The sequence below is a fragment of the Mauremys reevesii genome, linkage group 5, assembly GCF_016161935.1.
Source record: "Mauremys reevesii isolate NIE-2019 linkage group 5, ASM1616193v1, whole genome shotgun sequence".
Taxonomy (NCBI): domain Eukaryota; kingdom Metazoa; phylum Chordata; order Testudines; family Geoemydidae; genus Mauremys; species Mauremys reevesii.
Window position 1 is genome coordinate 94,240,658 of NC_052627.1, and position 25,502 is coordinate 94,266,159.

At 37.2% G+C, this 25,502-nt stretch overlaps 1 protein-coding gene across 7 annotated transcripts in view; it reads left to right on the forward strand.

Moving 5' to 3' along the window:
• Positions 1 to 25,502, forward strand: part of ATP8A1 (ATPase phospholipid transporting 8A1) — a 233,578-nt gene that overhangs the window by 203,471 nt on the left and 4,605 nt on the right. For 6 of the 7 annotated variants that reach the window (XM_039539925.1, XM_039539927.1, XM_039539926.1 and 3 more), the window contains 3 exons: positions 14,503 to 14,591; positions 15,003 to 15,095; positions 24,566 to 24,657. In XM_039539925.1, coding sequence (XP_039395859.1) covers positions 14,503 to 14,591; positions 15,003 to 15,095; positions 24,566 to 24,657 — 274 coding nt within the window. Of the gene's footprint in view, positions 1 to 14,502; positions 14,592 to 15,002; positions 15,096 to 24,565; positions 24,658 to 25,502 lie in introns of those variants that run through there. The other variant, XR_005599008.1, reaches the window with a different exon arrangement.

Sequence of the window (25,502 nt, forward strand, 5' to 3'; positions counted from 1 at the left end):
TTTCTGGAAAGGTTGAGATAAAATTTTGGATGATGCAAAATGTTGAGGCAGATGAAGCTTTTCCAAAAACAGAAGTGCTATCCCTACTGAAAAATGTTCCAAACTTTTTGGCTCATCATAATGACCTACAAACCCACATTTATGTAATTTAATTTGTTGTAATGAAACATGGTTCCTTTGCTTGTTTAGAGTGGGATTAATAAGGTAATTATTTTGTTATTAAAATCAGTTTGTATATACATTAGAAAACTTGCAGTGTTCCTAAGTCCACATTAAAATCAGTTTGTATATACATTAGAAAACCTGCAGTGTTCCTAAGTCCACACATTGCTTTTCTAAGAGCTTAGGAAATTTGTACCAGCTAAATGCTAGATTCCTGAACTGCTCATAAGTAAAGTTTTCATTTTAGGAAGTCATCCATCGGATTTCTCAACTTGTTGTCTATGGCCAAAGCCAGTCCTATCCACTGACAGTGTGGGCACAGATCAAAGTCATGGCACTGTTGTATTAATTTAGATGGACTGTGTGGACCCAAAGAGTTAAAGGTGTTAACAGGACTCTGAAACTGTCCAAAATTAAAAAATATTAAACAAGTTTTGGGGTTTGGTATACAGAGACCTCAGCCTACTTAGTGCTATGGCAAACACATAATTAAAAATATTTTAACCCTTTATTAAAGATGGGTAGGGGAGGAAAAAAACAGTTAAAGCTTTTGAAATGTTTAAAATATTAAGTAAGGCTTTCATTTCAACAACATCCCTTAGTCCCTTTCCCTTTTGCTGGACAGAGTCTTTAGAAGGGAAAAAAAGGTATGTTTGACAGTCTCTTAGATGGTAATAACTATACTTTTTTGGGGGAAAGAGAAGAAGTTAGTTAAGATGGGCTGGAGCTGATGTTGTTGCTGCTGTTAAAGTCTGATCCCTTTTCCTAGAAGACAAAATAAAATAAACACATACAAAAGGGGGAAGAGAAAAGGAAAGCAAAGATAGAAAATGCAGCTTCTGTCTCTGATGTTAACTCTCACTTGCAATTTCAGCTGCTAGAGAAATTCAGGCACAGCACCAGGTCTTATCAGTCACTCAGAAACCAGGCAAATTTGTATCAGCATTGGGTTATTTAGAACATTGAATTTAGAGGCCTCTTTTTGGTCACAGACTTACAGCATTATTGGAGAATATACAGTCTTGGCCAACAAAGCCTTGTGATGTCTTTATTAGACAGCAGGTTCAGTGCTTGGGGAGAGGCATCTCTCCCCACCGCAGCCCTGAGCGGCGCTTAATAGGCAGCTGCGTGGCCATGCAGCTTAGAAGGAATTTAGCCCCTGGTATAGGTAAAACTGTTGACAGGAGGAACAGCTGGGTGTAGCCAACACCAGTGGGTAAAAGGCTTTGCTTCCCCCTACCTCAAGCCCTCACCATCTTTATCTTTGGCATTCTTTATGCGCTTTATTTGATTTTGAACCTTTATGATTAAGCACATTAAATTTCATTTTCCACCTCTTGAGTCTATTCTAGTAAGTAAAACAACTATATCATTCTCAGTCTTAGCTACAGATTCTAACATTGTAGAGCTTGAAATATTAAATGCTCATAGGAAATTGTCATAAGATCTCTTTTCTACCATGAGGGATTATAGAAGTAGCAGAAAACCTTACGATTTCAAATGAAGAAACTTTGACATATAATGTATGAGAGAAAATGAGGGAAACATTTCAAAATTTCCTGTGCCCTCACAGTAACTTTCCAGTCTGTGTAATGTGATCTGTATTACACAGTATAATGTTTAACTGCAGTAACAATAAACCTTTCAATTGGCTTCACTGTATTTGTTGTCCATAAGTACTGAATGAATACTTCCACACTAAACAATCTGCTTTACAGATCATTTTCCTGAAATTTTGCCTGACAGCATTGTGTTTTTCTAAATTATCAGAAAGGAAACACCATTTTTCGTAGTCACTTGTGGTTAGATTTATTAGGGAGATGATCTGTTTGACACCACTACAGAGAAACCAGACATATCCTGGGATTTTCACTTTGTCCCACCTAAAAAAAGAAAAAGAAAAGAGAGAGACTCTTCAGATGCCTAATTCTTGTAATCTCTCATAATTTGCAATTTTTTAATTTTAGACAGTATACAGGCTTCCCCCAAACTTTCATCTTGACCTTGCTGACCCCAAAAGCATAGGTAAGCATGGAATGTGGGTAGGAGAAAAAGGTCTGTTATTATGAGGAAGTGTTGGGAGAGTTGGCTTCCCACAGCCTCCCTATCAGCTGTCTGAACCAGCAGCTTCTCAAGGCAATGCTGTTGTCTGCCTCCCAGCAACACTGTCTTGAGCGCTCAGTCACTGCATCTCTTGCAGAGCCACCAGCACCTCCCTTCCCTTCCCTTCTGCTTGCAACTCCAACCCACCAATTCCTCTCTTGCCCCTCCCCCAGCAACATAACCTCCTCCCTCTGCCATTTGCATGGAACTCTGACTTGTTCCTTCCAGAGACTCACATTCAGCTCATCTCATGCAGCTTCCAGCAGCTTGTTTACTTATGGCAGCATCCACACACACACTCCTTCTTCTCTAACCCTATCCAGATCAGCTATCTCCATTTACTCCCCCCCCAGCTCCCTTGTTGACCATTCCCTCCTTTTCCCTACTCCCACTTATTGCCCCCGTGCTTATTCCCCTACCCCCTTTCCACCACTCACTGCCTTCCTACTCCTTTACTCCCTTCCACACTCATTGCCCACCCAGAATCTCACCCACAGCTCCATGTTAGCTCCCACTTATTGCACCCCAGAATACCCTGGACATCCTTTTTAGCCAAACTTTCCTGTCTCCGCTTCCAGCATCTGTCATTCACTATCTGTATCCCACCATAGGCATAATTCCGATTACCATAAAAATCTCCTATGAACTTCTTACCATCTGGAGTCATGACATCCCAGCTTTGATGGGCTTCATAAGATACTGAGAGTCTGCCTTGGATCATCTCTCAGAACCAGGAAACATTGCTGCATCCAAGCCTAGGCACTCTGTCCCTGACAACTTAGCTCTTGACAAGGTAGAGATCTGTAGGACTGTTGTTGCAGTGCAAGTGACTCATGTCTTCCTGGAATCATGGAAGCCATCCACCCAAAGAATTTACAATTCCAGTTGGAAAAGATTTGTGGTTTGGTGCAGTCAGGGCCAAGTGGACTCTTTTCCTTATGCTGCACAAAACTGCTTGTCTACTTTCATATGCTGTTTGGTGCTAACTTACGGACTAATTCCATCCAGTACATATAGTAGCTATTGTGTCCTATTATCTACTAGTTGAAGATAGACAAGTGAGCACCTGGTCATCAGGTTAATTTGGCTCTTGGCACTTTTAAACACCTGTATCAAAAAGCTTCCTGTATCATGGTATATTAATGTGGTCCTGGAAAAGATGATGAAAACTTCTATTGAACCTCTCAGTTTCTTTAAGCTTAAGTTTCTTACACAGTGTTTTTTCCTGGTGGCAGCAACTTTTCAAGCAAATTTAAAGCTCTAGTGATTGATCCAGATTTTACAAAGATAGTGTGGTGCTGTGGGCTCATCAGAGTTTCCTCTCCAATATGATGACTGTTTTTCACTATAATGAGCCTGTCTTTTTAGCATTCTTGTCACCTTTGCACACCCATGTCAGTGAAAACCTTCTCCATACACTTCATGTTAAAAAGTCAAGGTTCTGCTTGGAACACACTAAAGCCCTTAGAAAGTCCACCAAACTTTTTGTTTCTTCTGACATCAGTTCACTTGACAGTGCTGTTAGTAAAACGACCATGTAGCTGTCTGATTAAATTCCATATTTCAGTGACCTGCCTGGTCTAAAATTAGAAGACCAGGTCAAGGTTCACAAGGCTTACCACAGCTTACTGCAAGAATATTTTTATTACATTCCTTATAAATCTATTTTGACTGACTTAAGTTGTATCAAAGTATGGCACTCTTATTCCAAAATAAGAGTGTCCATAAACAGACATGCACTGAAATAACTAAAGACATGAATAAAACCAATGTAGTTATTTTGATTCCCATATCTGTGGAGACATGCGCTTACACTGAGGAACTCGGATTCAAGAGTAAAAATTCTGTTGGAATGATATCTTCAGATAATCAGAATTACAAGTAAATAATTTCTCCTGTTTTTCTCTTTGGCCTGATCTACACTGGGGTCAGGGGGAGGGAATCGATCTAAGTTATGCATCTTCACATAGCTGAAGTCAATGTACTTAGATCTACTCACTGCAGTGAGTCAACAGCTTATGCTCCCCCATCGACTCTGCCTGCGCCTCTCGCTCCAGTGGAGTACTGGAGTCAACAGGAGAGCGCTCGGAGGTCGATTTATCACGTTTAAACTAGATGTGATAAATCGACCCCCACTGGATCGATCGCTGCCCGTTGATCCTGCCGGTAATGTAGACAAGCCCTTTGAGTCTGGTGCCTTCTACATAGGGTTCATAATTCAGGCTAGCTGCTGGGTTATATTTGTACCCTGCATACTTTACTATTCTTTTTGACTTTCTACCTGTATCCAGTATTATAAAATATATACAGAAGCCTGGTAATGTCAACAAAGGGAACAGGAACAAGTGCTTGCATTATATTTTAAAACTATAGTATTTTCTAATTTGATAACCATATAGCAAATCTGGCTTGCTTAAATATCTAAAAGTAAAGTCCATATCTCTTCATAGTTGTTGTGGCATTTTATTTATTTTGTAGAATGATTTTTCCTTTACCAGATGATTTTGTACAAACTTTTTTTCCTTTTCCAGACTCTGAAAGTCATAAAACTACATTATAACAGTGTCAGTTGAAAAAGCATTTTTAATCTTCAATACAGTGTACTGCCAGGTGAAAAGCTATTTGTGTTTTTCTGTATTCCATATTATAACTATTGAGGAAAAATAACTGATCTTGTGGTCACTTATTTGTGGTATATTTCTGTAATTAATCTAGTTCTGTTGCAATAAACTTCTACATTTAAAGTTTCCTATAACATACATAATTCTGATCAAAGTAGTTATTGGTTGTTCATGTTTCAGGAGAGTATAAATGTGATAGGAGATAGATATTTTATAACTGAAAGGTTCTGTAGAGCTCATGCAAATAAAACTTGGTTTTGTTTAGAGAAGCACTAAAATAGGAAAACAGCTTGACTTAAAAAATGTTTAAATGGGAAAATCTTGCTGTGATATAGTTAGCTGGTATAGTTGTCTCCCTCTGCTCAAACAAAGATGGATGTGATTTAAGAGGAGGAGACCTTTTTAAAAAACCTGACTTGTATATGTTCACACCAGCACAACAATTTATGAGGCAAGACATGCTCCAGGGAAAGTACCATGCTGTATAAACTTATGCTACTTGCCTTTCATAATTGTCTGAATGACGCTGTTGGGTGCTTATGTATTTTTAAAGTGAGGATTGAGCTTTTCTATTTTTGCCATTGTAATTAGTAAACCAGATTAAAAATATAAAACTTACTGCAACAAGAAACAGTTTGTATAGAAATTAATAACAAAAGCTCTGTATCTGCAGAACTGTTAAATTTATTGTGGTACTGTAGACATGCACTGTAAAGTTCTCCAGAACACCATCTGTTTCTGCTCCATCTGGCCTAAGGGATCTATAAAACTACTGAAGGAAATTGAAGTTAAGGAACAAGCATGTGTTTTACAGAATTTCAGATCATTTGATTGAGGTTTGTAGAATCCCTGTGAAAAACAATAAAACTCTTTGTTGGACATTTATGCTGCACCCTGTAGGAAAGGTATTACTATACTATATTAACAGTATTAGTTTCTGAAATATTGCTTCAGTCTGTATTATCCAACATAATAAATTATCTTACATATGGAATTACTCTGTTAAGGTATTTCATATTCATCTTTTAATTATTATTCTAAAAATAATAAAATTAAATTTCTTGAGAAAGAAAAAATGTAGATGTTTATCAAAGGTTAAAGTACTTAGACAAGCACCCTCCAGGGAAGAACTTACTTGCAGTCTCAGATTTTTATCTAATAGAGCAAAGCACAACATTCAGACTAATAAAAGACGCTGTTGGTTGATATTTCTACTGTCCCTAGCATTTTAAAAAATATCTAGGTTAATTATTAAAATATCTCTCTTCAGGAATGTAGGTTACATAAAAGTCATACTTATAACACTGTAGCTTTAGGAAATAACTTCACAGTATTTTTCCTAAATATTGCTGGAAAAAGAAAAAGATATACATAATTTATTGCGGTACATCAGGTTTTGAGAACATCTGCAAACCCCAAAAATGTGCAGACTACTGATTTCCTATTAAACTCTTTGGGTAGAAGAAACCAGAGAAATGGGTATCTTTCTTTACCTTCAAATATTTTTTAAATCAGATCTAAAATGCAAAATATGCTGTGTGACAGTATGCATGTAGCATATGTATCATGACGTAGAATTTCTTGTAGTGCATAAGTAACCAAGCAAAAACAGCATAAACCAGCTAAATAAAAATGTTAAGTCTTGATAAATTTGTTTTTCAACAGATGGTGTAGATCACAATTTTTTTTAACATATTGTAAGCATAGAGGTAAAAAAAAAATAACCTAGAGCAGGGGTCGGCAGCCTTTCAGAAGTGGTGTGCCGAGTCTTCATTTATTCACTCTAATTTAAGGTTTTGCGTGCCGGTAATACATTTTAACATTTTTAGAAGGCCTCTTTCTAGAAGTCTATAATATATAACTAAACTATTGTTTTATGTAAAGTAAATAAGGTTTTTAAAATGTTTAAGAAGCTTCATTTAAAATTAAATAAAAATGCAGAACCCCCCAGACCAGTGACCAAGACCTGGGCAGTGTGAGTGCCACTGAAAATCAGCTTGCGTGCCGCCTTCGGTATGAGTGCCATAGGTTGCCTACCCCTGACCTAGAGAGTACAATGGAAGATGTCACTGGGGCGGGTGAGGGGCCCAGCTAGAGCCTGTGTGCTTCCGTGGCTCCCTGTTACCAGTTGGGCTGCGCCCACCCTGCTCAGAGCCTCCCCGCTCCCAGTCCAGCTACTGCCTTAGCTCCCCACTCCCAGCTGGGCTGCACCCTCCCTGCTGGCAGCCAGCCTGCTGCCGGGCTCCCTGCTTGCTCCCTATGAGGAGCCCGGTCGCTGCACCAATGCTGGACTCTGGGCGCAGAGCTCACAGTTCGGAGCCCAGCTGCGGTGGGAAGCTGAGAGTCCCAGAGGCAGCCTGGCTCCTGGTGGGGAGCTGCCTGTGGAGCAGAAAGCCCAGGCTCTCAGCCTTCCACACTGCTCCTCTTAAGTTTGTGGAAGTGCTCCTGGTGAGGACGCACACCAACCGACAGAAGGAGGGTAGTGTGGACATGAACCACCAGAGTAATTACTGTAGAGGTTGTAAGTTGACCTAACAGAGGATGATTTACGTTTTTAATGTAGATGTGACCTAAATCATCCCTAAAAGGAGCGGGGAAATGATAAGGATACTCTGAGGTTGGTTGTGGACACCTCTCAAAATGACCATCGACCTGACTGCTTTGAGGATGGTAGCAGGTTTGTGATGGCAGTGGTTACCATGGAAGAAGATCCTTCTGTGAAATCTCTGCCTCTTTCTGGGCAGATCAGGTGGCCCTCGTTAAGGCTGATAGTACAAAGAAAACTGTCTTGACTGCAATTGGTGTCTGGATTGTTTCCTCTCGGGCTGATGAGCATAAATGCCAAAGGAAAATAATGTTGCTCCAGAGTCCTTACGTGTAACATTTAATCAGTTTTTGCACTAAGACAGTCATTCCCCTCAAAGGGAAGATCTTCCATAGTATCATTATGAGCTGGTTCAACTATGTTATGGAATAGGTTGACCCTCATTTAAACTGATGCATGTAAATACATCTTTCATTTAAGAAAGCTATGAGAGACAGTTAAAGAGATCCACCTAAAACAAGGCATCATGGAGTCTGCCCAGAAACTAACACCATGTGGCAAAGGGTTCCAAAGTGTGTTGTTTGACCAGGTGGGTGTGGGAATCTGCCAAAGAGAGAGAGGATAGACTGAAGTAGACAGAGAGTAGCCTGAACAATCATGGTGTATGACCTTAGAAGAACCTAGGAACCTTAGGGCTGGGGCTGGCAAAAAGGCTTGGGACTGTAAGCAAAGAAGCTATACCATGTTTTGGTTCCTCTTGTGATCAGAGAACTGGACTTTGTACATACTTTGTACATAAATAACATTGCATCAAAGAAATGTCCAGACTCCATTGTCAATTTCTACTTCCAACTGGAACACCTTCAGGGCCCTGAACTTTGACTAGCTACTCAGGTCAAAAAGGTGTAATAATATTTTGGACTTCCATGGATATCCTTGAAAATTGAAGGAAGGAAGCATAATGCATGGTGATTGCTGTAGCCATTGATCTAGATCTGTGATACTCAGACCGCACTGGTTCAGGAGCCAAATTAGTGATCAACATTATCTAAAAGAGCCACAGTAGTGTGAATTCATTGTTTCATTCACTGTAATACTATATATTCATATTTAAACAGTATTACAAGGGAAATATTTTGTGTGGATGGATGGATAGATAGATAGATAGATAGATAGATAATTCTCACTGCAAAATGAATGACCAAGTATTATTATTTTATCAACTACAATTGGTTAATAACATAGTAAAAGCATCCTGATTGGTTGTTAATTAAATCACCCAGTGTTTTAATATGTGCTGCAAAGAGCCACAGGAGACACATTAAAGAGCCACTTGCGACTTGCTAGCCTCAGTCTGAGTATCACTGATCTATGCAGAGTATGATGCATCAGTAGCAGCCAACAGGTAGGTCCTTCCTATTAGTTGAGCCTCTGCAATCTATTATTTTAACTCCTCCCTGTAATTGGACAGGATCTTATCCCAGAAGTCTGATACTCTGTGTCAATTAAAATAGTCATATCTAGAACTTGGTAGTTAGGTATTCAAAGTTGTAAATAGCAGATGAATAGCTCTTCCTAATGAAAAGATCCAGCTGCTTTGGCTCCTTGGCCTTAGGAGTAGATTTGAATGTCTTTTGTCTTGTTCTCGCCTGAGCTGCCATGACAACCAAGGAACCTGGTGCAGGATGGAAATAAAAATATTCAAAACCCACAGAGGGAACGTGGTGTCTCCTGTCCATCATTTTTGTAATTGGAGGTATGGAGGCTGGAGTTTGCTATAATTGAGACAGTTCTAGAAGGCCCTCATTGACTGGCATAGCAAGTTTTTCAGGAAGAGAAGAATGTAAGGTGTCCAGCAATTTGTGGGCTTTTTCCTAGACTCTGTTGGGATCTCCAAGACCTCCATCATTTTGCAAAGGAGATCCTGAAATGCCCTATAGTCATCAGGTGATGTAGAGGGTAGCACTTCTTCATCAGGTGACAAAGATGATTTGTGAGCAGTTATGATTTCAGCAGGTTGGTGCTGGAGTTGCTCTTCCTCAGAAATTTGTGCTGGTGAAATCTCTGTAGCAGGAACGTGAAACGGTTGTTGTTGATGATGATCTCTAGATAACTCTTGTGGAGAAGGTGATCTTGCTCTTGATAGAGCAGAGAAGTTATGCCTTGTAGCATGATGAACACACCACAATGCCTGTTAAGGCCAGGAATGAAGTCCATATGATTACAGAGTGACTGACCAAGGAAGGGGATACTAGACAATGGGTCTTCCTGGAACACCCTTAGATTACTATGAGCCCTAACTCTGGAGTCTACTGGAAAAATATGAATCATGGAGGGGTGTCCTAGGAGAATAAGGAAGTGAGCCATGCGCACTGATATCTGAGACAGATAACTAATAAGAATCTTCCTCTTGTAAAGGATGAGTAGCCCTCATTCAGGTCTAAAGTTTAGACTCAGGGAGCTTTTTAGTCAGCACCAAAGACATCCCAGTACTAATGGCTGTGGTACTGGCTCCATCAGTGTTACAAATTAAGACAGTAAAGTATATTTGGGAAGGGCTGAAATAGCCAAATCCACCAGTACTGTAATTCTTGATACCAATGACATCAAAACCAAGATAAAAGTCAGTATGGTCAGTACCAGAGTCGGCGGTTCTGATATAGGCAATACCAAGAATGTCAGCACCAAGGTCAAACTGCTGGCCACCATAGAGTCATAGAAGATTACGGTGGAAAGAGACCTCAGGTAGTCATCTAGTCCAACCCCCTGCTCAAAGCAGGACCAACCCCAACTAAATCATCCTAGCCAAGGCTTTGTCAAGCTGGGCCTTAAAAACCTTGAAGGATGGAGATTCCACTACCTACCTGAGTAACGCATTCCAGTGCTTCACCACCCTCCTATTGAAATAGTTTTTCATAATATCCAACCTAGACCTCCCCCACTGCAACTTGAGACCATTGCTCCTTGTTCTGTCATCTGCCACCACTGAGAACAGCCTAACTTCAGCACAGGAAGCCCCTGATGCGGTACCTTAGTCACCATATGCAAGTCTGAGATAACAATGGGTATCAGAGATCTGATTATCAGGGTTATCGTGCCCTGTTTATGCCCTTTGGTGGGTGGGCTTGAGGGCATGAAGGGTGAGGGTGCAGCCCAATGGGCACTACTGGCCAAAACATTGCAATCTCAAGTGCATGGGGTACATATATACAATCACTTGAAAAAGAACAAGGTTTGAAGGAACAACTATCAAATGAGACCCTGAACTACTTGTGCACCAAGTCTTACTCAACACCATGTACCTTTTTGAATCTGTATGTTTATCTGAAAATGATACTCATCTGAAAATAAAACTCATTGTATACTAATTGGGCGGGGGTGGGAGAGGACACGTAAAGCTGTGTTTCTAATCATAGTTATGTACCTATCTATAAATAATCCTTCTAAATATAGTTTTAAAAATAATAAATGCTGATGATAGCAAATGTTATTAATATTCATTAATTGTGGACAACATCCTGCAGTTTTTATTCAGTCCTTGCTTGGGCAAATTCTTAGTCATTTCACAGGAATTTTGCTTGAGTGAGGACCTCAGGATTTTTCAGATAGCAATGGTTGTTTACTGCTTCCTTCTCCACTTGCTGACAGATTGCCTGATATTTCATTCCTGATGCTCTCCTCACCTTACTGTGGCCTCTACTTTGTATTGTGTACCACCAGGTGGGGGGGGGGGTTGTGGGGGTGTATACATTTAATATGGTTTCTTTAGTGGGAGCTCTGTTTTTTAAGCTGTAAATATAAAGAAAGGGCTATGGAACTAACTACCAGAAAAGATAAAAATGACCTTTAACCTCACTGCATTGAGAACTAAATGCAAAACTCCTCTTCAGCTTAGCTTTGCCTCAGTTAGTTCTTTAACTAGTGTACATGCATACACACACGCACACAAAACCCAACTATAAATTAATCAAGTTATTTCTCTGTAGATGAGAAGGAAGAAAGAGAGAGAAACTGTTATTATTTCTATCCTTAAATACTTGGGAGGCATTCACATACCAGTACTTCAGTGATGATGGCTAGATTAGATAAACTGAAAAGCCTTTATAAACCTTTCCACAGAATGGTTTTATTGCTCTTTCCAACTTTTTTGCCTTGCTTTTCTGATATCCTCATCCTGAAAAATGATTTGTCTGAATGTATCTGTAATGTTTCATAAATATAGTAAAGAGAGGGGGAATATTATCTAATCATTTCAACTTGATATGTAATTTTCTGAGAGTACATATCCTTCAGTGCTTTTAAAAAGTTCTGCAGGCAAGGCTTTAATATTCTACTGAATTTAAAAGTAATATGGTAACAATCTTCAGGAATTTTTTTTCTTTAATCAAAACTCAAACAGCAGCAGGAAAAATTCCATAAAAGCTACATTTATGAGCTATCTTAATTTATTTTAGAAAGTCTTAATTTTGAGAGTCAACATTTGCTGCGTATCCATGCTACTTAGACAACAATTATTTGTTTTCCCCCTGGGACCTGTTAGTCCTACAATTTACTAGGCTTTCTAACTCTTACTTCAGATTATTTTTGAATTCCCCTGGGAGCCACTTTTGTGGAAGATTCCATTTGGTTTCACAAGGCCTAAAGGGGAAAAAACTTGGCATTGACCACAAATCTCACACATTAGGAACAATTTGTAAACCACGAACAGAGGCAGCCAGAGTCCATCCCCAGAACAGGCTGCTCCTGTTAGTGCCATTGTCTGAAAAGGATTGGTTTGTCATTTCCCAGATGACCTGCCTATGTGTAGAGAGATGTGAAAAGTTAGAGACAAAAATGGTTTCTACAGAGTGAGGGGGGAGCTTTCTTGTACAGAAAGGAAGGAAATACCTCTGTGGGATTTTATTTTTTCCCTCTTCATCCAAAAAATACAAAGAGGCCCTCTGTCTTTAATGCGAATGTCGGCTTTAAATCTTTTAGGTTTGGATTAACTCTGCAAAAGAAAAAAAAATCTGACAGGCTTTCAAATATGACGCAGAAAAACTCTTTTTCTCAATTCGTGTTGTTCATTTGTAAAGCTAAAGGCTGGATGGACTGAATAGTAGGCGCCAGTTGTTGCTTCATTCATAGTTAGCATTACAATGGTCAGAATTAACATCCTAAGACCTACATTATCACTTTTGCTGTTTCACTAGGAAACATTTAATAGAGTGGCTAAAGCAAATATAGTGCTTTGCTGTTACCCTAAACTAAAAATATTATTAAAATTAATGATATAAAATGATTCAGATCAAATCAAATTGTGTTTTTTCTCTGCCATTTTTTGTTTAGGAAACTGTTGGTCTATATAACTGTTACTTAAAGAGCTTTTACAAAATATAGTTTTGATAGGCATTTCCTATTAGTATTGATTTTAAGAAGTGAGCGTGTCACCAAGCATGTCAAGGGTCATGTTTTGGTTATAATATCAAGTGACTTTTATGTGAATACATTTTTCTCTGTTTTGTTACAGATATCTAAAAAGATCTTTTTGGTTGAAGTTGTGAATTGTAGTTATTTTAATCTTAGCATTATTATTCAGAGTTTATAAATTTGTTTATAGTAATTATTCTGGCTAAAAAATAAAGTGCTTCAGAGCATCCTCAGTCACCTGTAATAGCTACTATACATATAAAACATGGATATAGATTAAAAAAAAGGTACATTTGCAGTTTGCAGCTTGGCTAAAATTTTAAGTTTTCCAAAGAATACATGTATCTACATGCATTCTGAAAGTAAATAGGGCTATATTCGCTACCTACATTATAAGAAGACTTTGTGAAAATGACTTTCTCTTTCTAGACCGTAAGTAATGTACCACGTACAGATCTGAAACAAACTTTAATTTATGTGTGCTTAAAAAAAAAAGTAGTATTTAAGCTACTTATTCAAAATGTCTGCATAAATACCTAAATGGGGTATTGCTAATATTAGTAACATTTTGCAGTTTGTTTATTATTTCAATTAGGTTCTGCAAATTTAACCTTTAGAAGCAATTAGACTTCAAGAAATGAAATCAAATAATTCAAATGCTGTTGTGTAGCAATGTTACTCTTAATCTCTGTGAAATCTAATTGCATTACAAAGGCATTTTTAATATACTACTTACAAACAACTGACAATTTATTAAGCATAGATCATTTTCTTTGCAATCATAATATCTCTGATGTAGATGCTTGGCATGTGTTACAAAGGCAAATTAAGAATATTTTAATGCCTTTTATACTAATTTTGCTTAGAGAGTATTACTTATTTTGTCTTAGGTTGTAACAGGTGTGCAGAAACAAGTTAATTAACATGGACAGGAGAAATTCTGGTTTCCCTTCTGACAGTAAAAAATAAAGACTCAATTATACACATAACTAAAAGCCAAAAAGTGTGTTGGTAGTAAAGTATTTTATTTTTGCAGTAATGTGCTTTATTTTAAAAACAGCTTTTGTTTAGATGTTTTCTTAAAGGATTACAGGAAAGCAGGCAAAGTATACATAATTTCTCATTATTTTTGCAGTTCTGAATTATAAACAAAACCATTTAAACAGTAGTCAGTTTAGTAGTAGTAGTAATGGGTGCTACTGGGCACCCATGTATGACAAGATAATTGTAAGGACAAATATCTTTTTTGGTATCCATTATATTAGGGTTGACAGCAAATTGGAGTGCTATTAGAACATGTTCTCAAAGATTTAGCAGTATTTTAAATTGCTATATCTTATTTTAATAATATTCTTTATTAGTATTAGAAATGGAATGGTGTTAAGATGGGTGTTAGGGGTTTTTTGTTTGTTTGTTCTTTAAAAATAAAAAACTGAACAGTTTGAACTTTCCATCAAGCTTTTAACATGAGTCGCACTTACTTACATATTAAGTGTTTGAGGGACTTTTCCCCGGGCCCAATAATTTTTATATTGCATTAGAGAGCCCAGCAAAGTTTGGTTGAATTTGATTTTGATACTTTGAGCAAAGAAAATGCTGAGATGTCTAAATGTTTTGCTATTTTTTATAAAAGTATCATTTTTGTGATTTATCTATCCCCAGGCAGTTATGTTGTTCAGCTCTGGAGTCTTTTGGATGGGTCTGTTATGTATTCCTGTGACAGCTTTGCTTTTTGATGTCGTATACAAAGTGTAAGTATAGAACTGTTAAATTTTAGAAGGAAAATTATTGTCAGGTTTTAATTTTTCTAAGTATTGGCCAGTTTGTTTAAGAAAATATAAAGAGCTTCATTGATTCTTTCAAATTATGACTCACTTTGTTTGTAGTTTACAAATCTTGCCACAATGTACCACTACTTTATTTCTTTTTAAATATTTTTGTTAATCAGAACTTTTAATTGATAACATCTGTTGTTTGTGCTTAGCATAACAGCTGACAAAGTATATTATTTAGAACTGAGGCTTCTTTAAAATTTCTCCTTTCAAATTTTAAGTTGAAATCATGTGGAAAAAATGAATTTATTAATTTCTGTTTTAGAGTCTTGAAAAAGACATATATTATGGTTTCAACAAGAGTAAATCAGAAAGCATTTCATATTGCAGAATCAAGAGAGCTACTTTTAAGACACTGGTAGATGAAGTACAGGAGTTGGAAGCAAAATCTCAAGATCCAGGGGCAGTTGTGCATGGCAAGAGGTACTGTAAAATACCTGTAGATTGATCTTTTTAAAATAATTTCTTGCTGTTGAATGTTCATAGTCACATTATACAAACTATCAAGAAACTAAGGCTCCGATCTTGCAGTAAGATGCAAGCAGACATACACTTGCATCCACATGGATGGGGTTCTCTGCAGGTACAAAAATCCATCTGTATGCATCTTTTTGAAAGTTCAGGGCCTAAGGAATTATTTATAAAAGGTTTTCAACTGAGTTTGTTCATTTCTGGCTGAACCAAGTTCTGCCAAATTTGGCTAGTCATTGTGGATTAAACCAAATAATAACAGAACCTGGTTTTAAAATCTCGTTTTGCTGCTTTGGCAGTGTTCACAATTGAGACAAAACAAGTTAGAACTTGGTTCATTAACGGCTACATTTATAAACTTTGCCTAAGGATGACTGTTAAACTCAGTCAAAAACCTTTCAGATTAAGGAAAATAGCAAAATCTCTGCACAGTTTGCTGACATTAAAGACATTAAAAACAAATTGACTTAGGTATGTAACACCAATCTAAAGAACCTCTGTCTTACTTCATACCCTGAAATTTCTATGATTCTATTATTCTAAATCAAGTAAAGGAAAATGCACTAGACAAACCTAAAACAGATAAGAAATAAATCAAACTTAAATCTCCACAAAGTGCACTCCCCTGACTACTTGCACTCTTCCCAGTGCCAGGCGTGTATGGTTGAAAAGGAAGAAGGAATATTATTTCAGGAGACTTGAAGAAATAAAAGTTTATTCAAAAGTTAGAGAAGAATGGCAAAGAATTATACTGAGGAAGAGACAGAAAAGAACAGACAAGAATATTTTGCTGCAGTAGCAGAAAGAATGATGAAAGGAATACCTTTGCAAAGGGTCTGGGAGAGAGTAAATCAGTGTGCTTCTTTTGCTGCTGCATCTTGCAGCACTGTTCCCATCTCTACTGTGTTCCCAGACTGCTGATTTCAGTTCAGTTGTCTGGGAAACAGACACCTCTCCATCACACTGAATCTCCTTCCAGGTCCCCAGTGCTTGTTATAGCTCAGGTGAACCTCACTGTGCTTCCAGAGACTAGCAATCATTTTGTTCTATGTGCACATGTGGTTTATATCAACTAGTGTTTTGCTGGGAAGAGTCTCATTCCTTCTCTCCTGTCAACCATATCGTCCTCAAAGTACATCTCTTGTGTCCAAAAGTATTTTCTTCTTCAGCTTCTGTTATTAGGATAATGTTTTTACAAACAGATACATTTCCTTTTATCACTGAAGATGATCATAAATCCATAAGAGTGCTCTGGAACCATCTCACAATCTAGTTCATCTGTGATCTTGCATTAATCTTAAGAAAGCCTCCAGAAAAGACTTCAGAAAATTGTTTCACTTGCTGCAAAGACATCCTCATTGGCCCCATTCATCCTCCAGACAAGTTGTTTAGTTCTTTGGTTTAATGATTTCTTGTTTTAATTTGGTGCCTTCATCCTGGCTGATCTTTGTCTTAATATTAGGGCTGTCAAGCAATTAAAAAAATTAATCACAATTAATCGCGCTATTAATAATAGAATACCATTTGTTTAAATATTTTGGATGTTTTTTACATTTTCAAATATATTGATTTCAGTTATAATACAAAGGGGACAGTGCTCACTTTATATTTTTTATTACAAATATTTGCACTGTAAAAAACAAAAGAAATAGTACTTTTCAGTTCGCCTAATACAAGTACTGTAGTGCAATCTCTTTATCATGACAGTTGAACTTACAAATGTAGAATTATGTACAAAAAAAACTTCATTAAAAAATAAAACAATGTAAAACTTTAGAGCCTACAAGTCCACTCAGTTCTACTTCAGCCAATCGCTCAGACAAACAAGTTTGGTTACAATTTGCAGGAGATAATGCTGCCCGCTTGTTTACAATGTCACAAAGCAGAGCAGACCGACGCATGTTCATTTTCATCATCTGAGTCAGATGCCACCAGCAGAAGGTTGATTTGCTTTTTGGTGGTTTGGATTCTGTAGGTTTGGATCAGAATGTTGCTCTTTTAAGACTTCTGAAAGCATGCACCATACCTTGTCCCTCTCAGATTTGGAAGGCACTTCAGAGTCTTAAATCTTGGGTCAAGTGCTGTAGCTATCTTTAGAAATTTCACATTGGTATCTTCTTTGCATTTTGTCAGTTGCAGTGAAAGTGTTCTTAAAATAAACAATATTTGCTGGGTCATCATCTGAGACTGCTATAACAGGAAATATATGGCAGAATGTGGGTAAAACAGAGCAGGAGACATACAATTCTCCCCCAAAGAGTTCAGTCACAAATTTAATTAATGCATTATGTTTTTTAACAAGTGTCATCAGCATGGAAGCATGTCCTCTGGCCAAAGTATGAAGAGGCATATGAATCTTTAGCGCATCTGGCACGTAAATATCTTGTGACGCCAGCTACAACAATGCCATGCGAACACCTGTTCTCACTTTCAGGTGACATTGTTATTAAGAAGTGGGCAGCATTATCTCCCATAAAGGTAAACAAACTTGCTTCTCTTAGCAATTGGCTGAACAAGAAGTAGGACTGAGTGGACTTGTAGTCTCTAAAGTTTTACATTCGAATCATAGGACTGGAAGGGACTTCGAGAGGTCATATAGTCCAGTCCCCTGCACTCATGGCAGGACTGAGTATTATCTAGACCATTCCTGACAGGTGTTTGTCTAATCTGCCCTTAAAAAATCTCCTTGAGCAATTTATTCCAGTGCTTAACCATGCTCACAGTTAGGATGTTTTTCCTAATGTCCAGTCTAAACCTCTCTTGCTGCAATTTAAGCCCATTGCTTCTTGTCTTACCCTCAGAGGTTAAGAAGAATAATTCTTCTCCTTCCTCGTAGTAACAACTTTTTATGTACTTGGTTTTTATGTTTTGTTTTTGAGTGAAGTTATATAACAAAAAAAAACTATATTTGTAAGTTGCACTTTCATGATAAAGAGATTGCACTACAGTACTTGTATGAGGTGAATTGAAAAATACTGTTTCTTTTGTATCATTTTTACAGTGCAAATATTAGTAATAAAAATAATATAAAGTGAGCAATGTACACTTTGTATTCTGTGTTGTAATTGAAATTGATATATTTGAAAATATGGAAAAAATCCAAAAATATTTAATAAATTTCAATTAGTATTCTATTGTTTAATAGTGCAATTATTCACAATTAATGTTTTTTATCATGGTTAATTTTTTGAGTTAATTGTGTGAGTTAACTGCAAATAATCGACAACCCTAATTAATATCTACTCACATTACATGGCGAAAATATCATTCTCTGTAGAAGAAACTCTATTTGAGAAAATGAAAGTCAGGAGTCTCTGATCTGGTGGTAGTTTCATTGACAATTTATACTGGACCATTGTAATAACCAACAGTAAAGCTCCTGTGTTATAGCAGCCTATATGCACCAGACATCTGTGCAGAGCAAGTGGTTAAATAGTAAGAACTCTTTAATATCAACAGACTGGAAATGAAAATCCTCATATTTCACTGAATCTGGTTCTAGTCTGTTCAGAAAATACTGTAATGATTGCAATCAAGGGACAAAAAATGCTGCCCTCCTTAGGTATGCATTACCCATACTAAAATGGGCTAAAAAGAATCTCAGAGCTGTCAGAGTAATTGTCATATCCAGGAAATTCAATATTAATTGCCTCAGCCATTCCAGAGGGAATGTAGCCTCAATCAACAAATATTTCACCAGATTTGAAGGATGTGGAGAACTCCAATAATAAATGTGTTCGCCTTGAGCCACAACTGCAAAATGGTTCTATCCCACAAGGAGATATCAGGATCCACTAACAATAGAGATTGATACATGTTATGTTCCTTGCAACCTTCTCTGTAATTTCCCTTCTTTTCCTTTCATTCCCATGGTCACATGAAAAGTGCAGAGGAGAAGTGAAACCAACTCTGATACCCCAGTCTTGGTTGCAGAGAAGGGAAGATTACTTATGTATGATTCTGCTTCTCTGAAGATAACCTCTTACATGATTCTTATTCTTGGGTTTTATATGTCCAGGCTTGCCACTCATTTCAGTGGAGGCTTGAGACCCCAAGAGTTCTAATCCTGTGATGACTACTTAATTATAATTCTGATGCTTTAAAAATAGCATCTCATAGGATTTTTACTCTTGGGGTATAACATATGGCACAAGACTGACCAGTTATTTCTGGCACATTTCTTGTATATTCTTCAGCATTTTGTTCTGGCATTCTCTCATTTTTTCTAGCGGTGCTTTAGCGTACCTTTGGCGTCTTAGTGCTTTACTTTAGTGCAATAGAAAAATGTGTTTGTTCACATGAAATTCTACATTAATTTTCACTGTGGGGGAATATGAAGCATTGCCAGGTCAGGAGAGAGCTGTAAAGACGAGGAGGAGATAACTGACAAATTAATTTCCTCTTGTCTGCAAAGAAACATAACAGAAACTAAAAATATCACAAATACAAATAGTTCAGGATTTGACCCTCTGTTTGAATTTCTGTCATTAATTCTAAGTAGAGGTTAACTATTTAAATTCCAAAAATGTTAATTATTTCACTGCTATTTGTTGATGTAGAAACCAACTACCACATTTGTCCAGTACAGATTGTAATACTTTTCTTGCCCTGACATTGCATGTATTTGAATAAATATTTCATAGGAATAAGACTGCAAAGTTATAGAAATGGTACTTTTTCCTGTTGAACATTCTTTTGAATACTCTGATAAGATCTTTGTAAAAATGAGGATTAAAATGCCATTTAGAATGGCATTATCTAAAATGTTTTATTTTTTGAGTGATCTTCATTGCATTTTACATTTTAATATTGTATGTTGTAAAAGAAAGGTCTATAAGAATGGAATAAATAATCTCTAGAGCTGTTCCTCATATTTTCAGTCACGTCCTCACCTTCTCTATTTTGATTTGAACGCACCTAATGAAAATCTTCAAAGAAGCTGCAAAAATTTCTCACCACTTTTTACTGCCAGTGTTTATATGAAACAAAAAAGTTATTTATTTTTAAAAATAATGTTTGAATTGTACATATCATGTACTTTAAAAGGTGGTCATATCGTGAAAATTAATTCTAAAAATTACTTTCTAGAAATTTCATATTTTTTCTTCTCAGTGATTTCAATATCAGATTTTTTAGGTTTGAAGTCAAGAGATATTTTTAATTATGATCAGTGCAAACTCAATATGAGTGTTCTTATTAAATCTTACATCCCTCCCAGTAATAAAGATTCTGCAATCTGAATTTTTCTGCCCAACTTCCAAATAAGATTTTATCTTGTACTTCAGTAAGTGATACACCTAACAGTAGTACAAATTCATTTTTATCAGCAAAGTAAGAAAATAGATTGAGCAAGAAGGTGCCCATTATTACACAGTAACTTTTCTAACTGAAAGAGAACTTGAATGTTTTAACATCACTGATCAGAGAAGCCTATGGGAGCCTATAGTATGTGACTGCCTCAATAAAACAGGTAGTTTGCACAGCAGGCGGCTTGATTTTGTTATCAGATCCATTGTAACTGATATGCCAAGAAGCCTCTTGTGCCTAAAACTGAAATGACTAAAAGTAAGAGGATAAGTGTTTTAAAAGTAAACCATTATTTCAGACCTTCATTGCCAAAAAACATTTTCCAACCTCACACCCAACTCTTAAAATGTGTACTATTTCAGTATTAGCATAACTGACAAAAAAATATTTTTAAATTAGTAAAAAAATTTACTGGCATTGAATTGGGCGTATGTGAACAGTTACATGACTAGTTACCTTCACTTGTGCAGGTGTATTGAAATACTTGTATGTCACAAGTGCCTCTTCTTAATATAGTCATATTATATTTTTATGTAAGCCACTTTTAAATATTCTTAAACTAGAAATGTAATAGGAATATATAAAGCAATAAGCATTTTAGATGGTTGCAAATTATAATCTGTTCTTGCTCATCTTAATTTACATGGAATAAGATGCATTTAATTACTAGTTTATTTAAATCTTTAAACCATACAAGATAGAAGTTATTTAAGAATACACACACTTCATGTATTTGAATGGCGCTAATGTTCAGCCTGTGCCTCCTAGTGCACCTAATTAGCACAAATGTTGAAGTACTGTCACCTAGCATGCTTTTGTATCACACCTCACATTATATTACATTTGGCTCTGATAGATGTAGTTTATTTTCAGAACTCATTTTGAATGCCAAAAAGATAGTTACAAGTAAAGAGCATTATTCTACAATACCTATTCAGGTAAATAGGAGTGCAGAACTGGGTCCCTATGTACACCACTACCTCGATATAACACCACCCGATATAACACAAATTTGGATACAACGCGGTAAAGCAGTGCTCCAGGGGGGCAGGGCTGCACACTCCTGTGGATCAAAGCAAGTTCAATATAAGTTATATACCTATAACGCGGTAAGATTTTTTGGCTCCCAAGGACAGCGTTATATCGAGGTAGAGGTGTATTTGAAAATACAGTATGGGGTGAAAGTTTAGTACATTTCTTCTCTAAGATGTCTGTCTGTCTTCAATTACATTTTCAGTTCAGATATTGAGCCCTATATAGTTGAGTTTTTATTATACACAAACTACCAATAAGAAATTGTTCCATAACTAGTATTCAAATATGAAATTAAAGTGTGCACATTTAGGGCCCAGTTCTCAAGAGCTTACATATGCAAAAATACCCATCTGATGGCTTATTCCAGGCCACAAGCAGGAGATAGTCATGCTTGTTCTGTAGGCACCATTCTAGTGACCGGGGTTAGAGCATTGGATAGAATGTGGCACTGTGGATCTCATTAGAGTAGAGGTTGCCAAAACAAAAGGGAACCTATCAGGAGAGGTATAGTTTGTCTTTAGTGTGGGCTCTGAATATACCTAGAAGTCCCTTACCACCAGCCCCTCAGAGGCTCTGAACATTGTTGAATACCTACATTGGGAACAGAAATTTGCTTAATAGAGGGATCTTCAGTCCTGCAGACAAAGGTATAACAAGATCCTATGGACAGAAGTTGAAGGTAGGCAAACTCAGACTAGAAATAAAGCACACATTTTTAATAGTGATTAACCATTTAATGGTAATTAACCATTGGAACAACTTGCCAAAGGTTGTGGTGGATGCTCATCACAGAAAATGTTTTATCTAAAAGATGTGCTCTAGTTAAATCACAACTGTTGGACTTGAATCAGAATTTAATTCATGGAAATCTTATGGCCTGTGTCTTATGGCCTCTATGGTCAAAGTAGATGATCACCATGGTCCCTTCTGGCCTTAAAAATCAATTAAAACACTTCACAGTACATCCTAACTTAGCTTACTAGGGTTCCCAAGATTGCCATGAACACTGTTATAACTGAAACAGTTTCTTCACAGCTCTAAGGCTTCTGCAGGCAGCATGAATTCAAAATGTTCCATTCTGAATTTTATCTGGGCACCCTAGGTCATGTTGATAAAGCAGCTCACACATAGAAGACAAAACATTCAGCACTGTGGTGTCTGACACTGAGGCCCAGTTAAGGGCATAGTCCCTGTGGTTTGCCTGAAAAGCCTGTGTGATACCATTCCCAGTCCTCATCTACATTCCTTCCCAATTCCTGCAGTAAATCTTCTTAAAATGATCAGAAAGTATATTTCTCATGTTTTCGCAAGCTCTCTATGCTATGGCCAGTCCACCTATTTTCTAGTCACTAAATTAGGGTCTTATCCATGGGAAACTATAAGAATTTGGAAAGAAAGATACATTGTAAGGAGACAGCCTGTTTGGTTCCTGAAAACATCAAACCCTGTAACGTTCGACCAGTGCCTGTGTATCCGATTGGTTAAAATTGCCATTCATTCCCCACCACTACTTTTTTCTACTTGTGCTCAGGGGAAGAGCTGTCTGGATCATATTCCAGTATATTTTGCAGTAGCAGCACAAATAGTAAAGAGGTGCTACTCTAAGTTGCAGAGTTTTAGGAGGGAGAAGAATGGACAGTATATAACTGGATGACACACACAAGCCCTGCTTTAAACTCCCAGCAATCTGTATGTTACCAGAAATCTTCATGTATACCTACAATTTAGTTCTAGCTTAATTTTCAACCTGCCTGGGTGTGCACATAAATCTTTGAAAATCCTTTGTGCACAAAAGACCATGCACTTACTAGTTTCATTGTAAACGCATGTCCCTTACTATTTACTTAGCATCTCTGAAAACAACTTAGTAAAGTGCAGTATTCATTTGTAGCAAGGCAATCAGACACCTCCAGTAACAAAAATAGTGTTGATTTTTCTTATTTAGGTATGCTGTGCAGCTTTAAAATGTTAATCACTATCATTTAATTGTAATTATCATGTACTTCAGATTATCAAATATGTTTGAAGTCTATGAAACAATAGTAAACAGGGCAGATTGTTTATATTTGTCAAAATGGATTGGAACTTTATATTAATATACTTGTAGAATGTTTTCTTTAAAAAAAAAAAAACTACTTTACCAAAACAAGTCATGTACGTTACCATCAGGCCACTAACCTTTTTAAAATTGATATCTAGTCCAGACTCAAACCCCGGTCTCTAAAAATAGTGGATCATCTATCCACGGCACCTGTTTCCCAGGGACAGATCGTGAACAATTTAAAAAATTCTTGGCAACTTTGTTTTGGAGATAATTATTAAGGGCTGGATTATGTAAATTGTACATATCCTGTATTAAGGAGCAGTGATGAGCTGCACCCCTTAAAAGCAAGCACCATGAGGAATAATGTGCCAGAGAAGCAGAATGCCCTCTAAGAGTTTCCAGAGCTCACCAGAAGTGCACACACTGCAACTTCCTTCACGGAGGCAGCATACTCCAACACACACATGGCTGGCTGACACATCCAGATGGCCTTAGTGCCATCTCCTCCCTGCACTTCCCATCCCTTTTCAGTCACAGTAGCAGGGCAGGTAGGGAGTAATCCTTACACTTCTTAGTATGTAGGGGCTGCAATTTTGCCTGGCCTTTATGCAGGTTATGCTGGGTTGGGGAAGTCTCTATCCCCTTCTCTTACACTACGCACCAAAAGGGCCAGGCAGAATCTGGCACTTCAATATTTCAGTAGTTTTGTTAGTTTATTTATTTGTATTATGGTTACTCCTAGAGTCCCCAATATGCTAGTCAGTGTATAAACACATAACCACAAACCAGTCTCTCCCCAGGAAATTTACAAACATAAACCCAGTATTTGAAATATTTTAGTTTGCCATGGTTTTAATCATATATCTAATAATAATTAGGTCAGGTACAACCTAAATAGAAGATTGATCACTAATTTTTTCCTACCTTATAATGGGCAGTTTTTAAGTTTGCCAGCCCTTGTTTAATGTCCCATGGGCAAACTATACATTATCATTCATAAATTGACATATTTCACAAATTTCCACTTTCTTTCTAGCTTAACTGAAAGAGCTCAACTACTGAAGAATGTCTTTAAGAAGAGTCCTGTGAACTTGTACCGCTCTGAATCTCTGCAGCAGAACTTGCTTCGTAAGTGTTCAGTGTTTAAAAAGACTAACATGCAGTTTCAAAATATAGACACAAAACAATACTTTACTAAAATTGTTTGTCATAAAATGCACCGTCTTGATTTCTGCTACAATGGACTATTAAAAACACTTTTTACAAGATATCTACCTAAAACAAATACACACAAAATTATGCCTAATATACTGATATATTTTAAGAAAGGACAAATCTCTGTTTGGTGTTAAAACACTAAGTTTGAATTACAAACAGCTTTTATTACTAAGTATGATAATGTAAACTTTGGACCGTCATCCTGAAATTGTTTTGATTTTGATTTCCCAAAGAGGAAGGGCACCTATTGAAAATATATATATGAAAATAAATATATATATGAAAATAAATAAATATATATATAATGGTTTTCGTCAGATCTGACAAAAACAATGTATGTGATTGCATTTGTAATAAATATATATTTGTACTAGCACGTGGGATAAATCTCATGTCTGAAATATTGGTATAGAGTGATATGGCTTGTTCAGGAAGGACAGGCAAGGTGAAAAGGGAGAAGGTGTTGCATTATACATCAAGAATATATACACATGTTCTGAAGTCCAGAAGGAGGTGGGAGGCAGACCAGATGATAGTCTCTGGCTAAAAATGAAAGGGGTTACATCATTGTAGGTGTGTACTGTAGACCCAGGGCCGGCTCCAGACCCCAGCGCGGCAAGCACGCGCATGGGGCGGCCCTTTCTCGGGGGGGCGGCAGATTGGGCCGGCGGACCTGCCGCAGTCATGCCTGCGGGAGGTCCACCGGAGCCCCGTGAGGACCGGACCTACCGCAGGCAAGACTGCAGAGGGGGCGC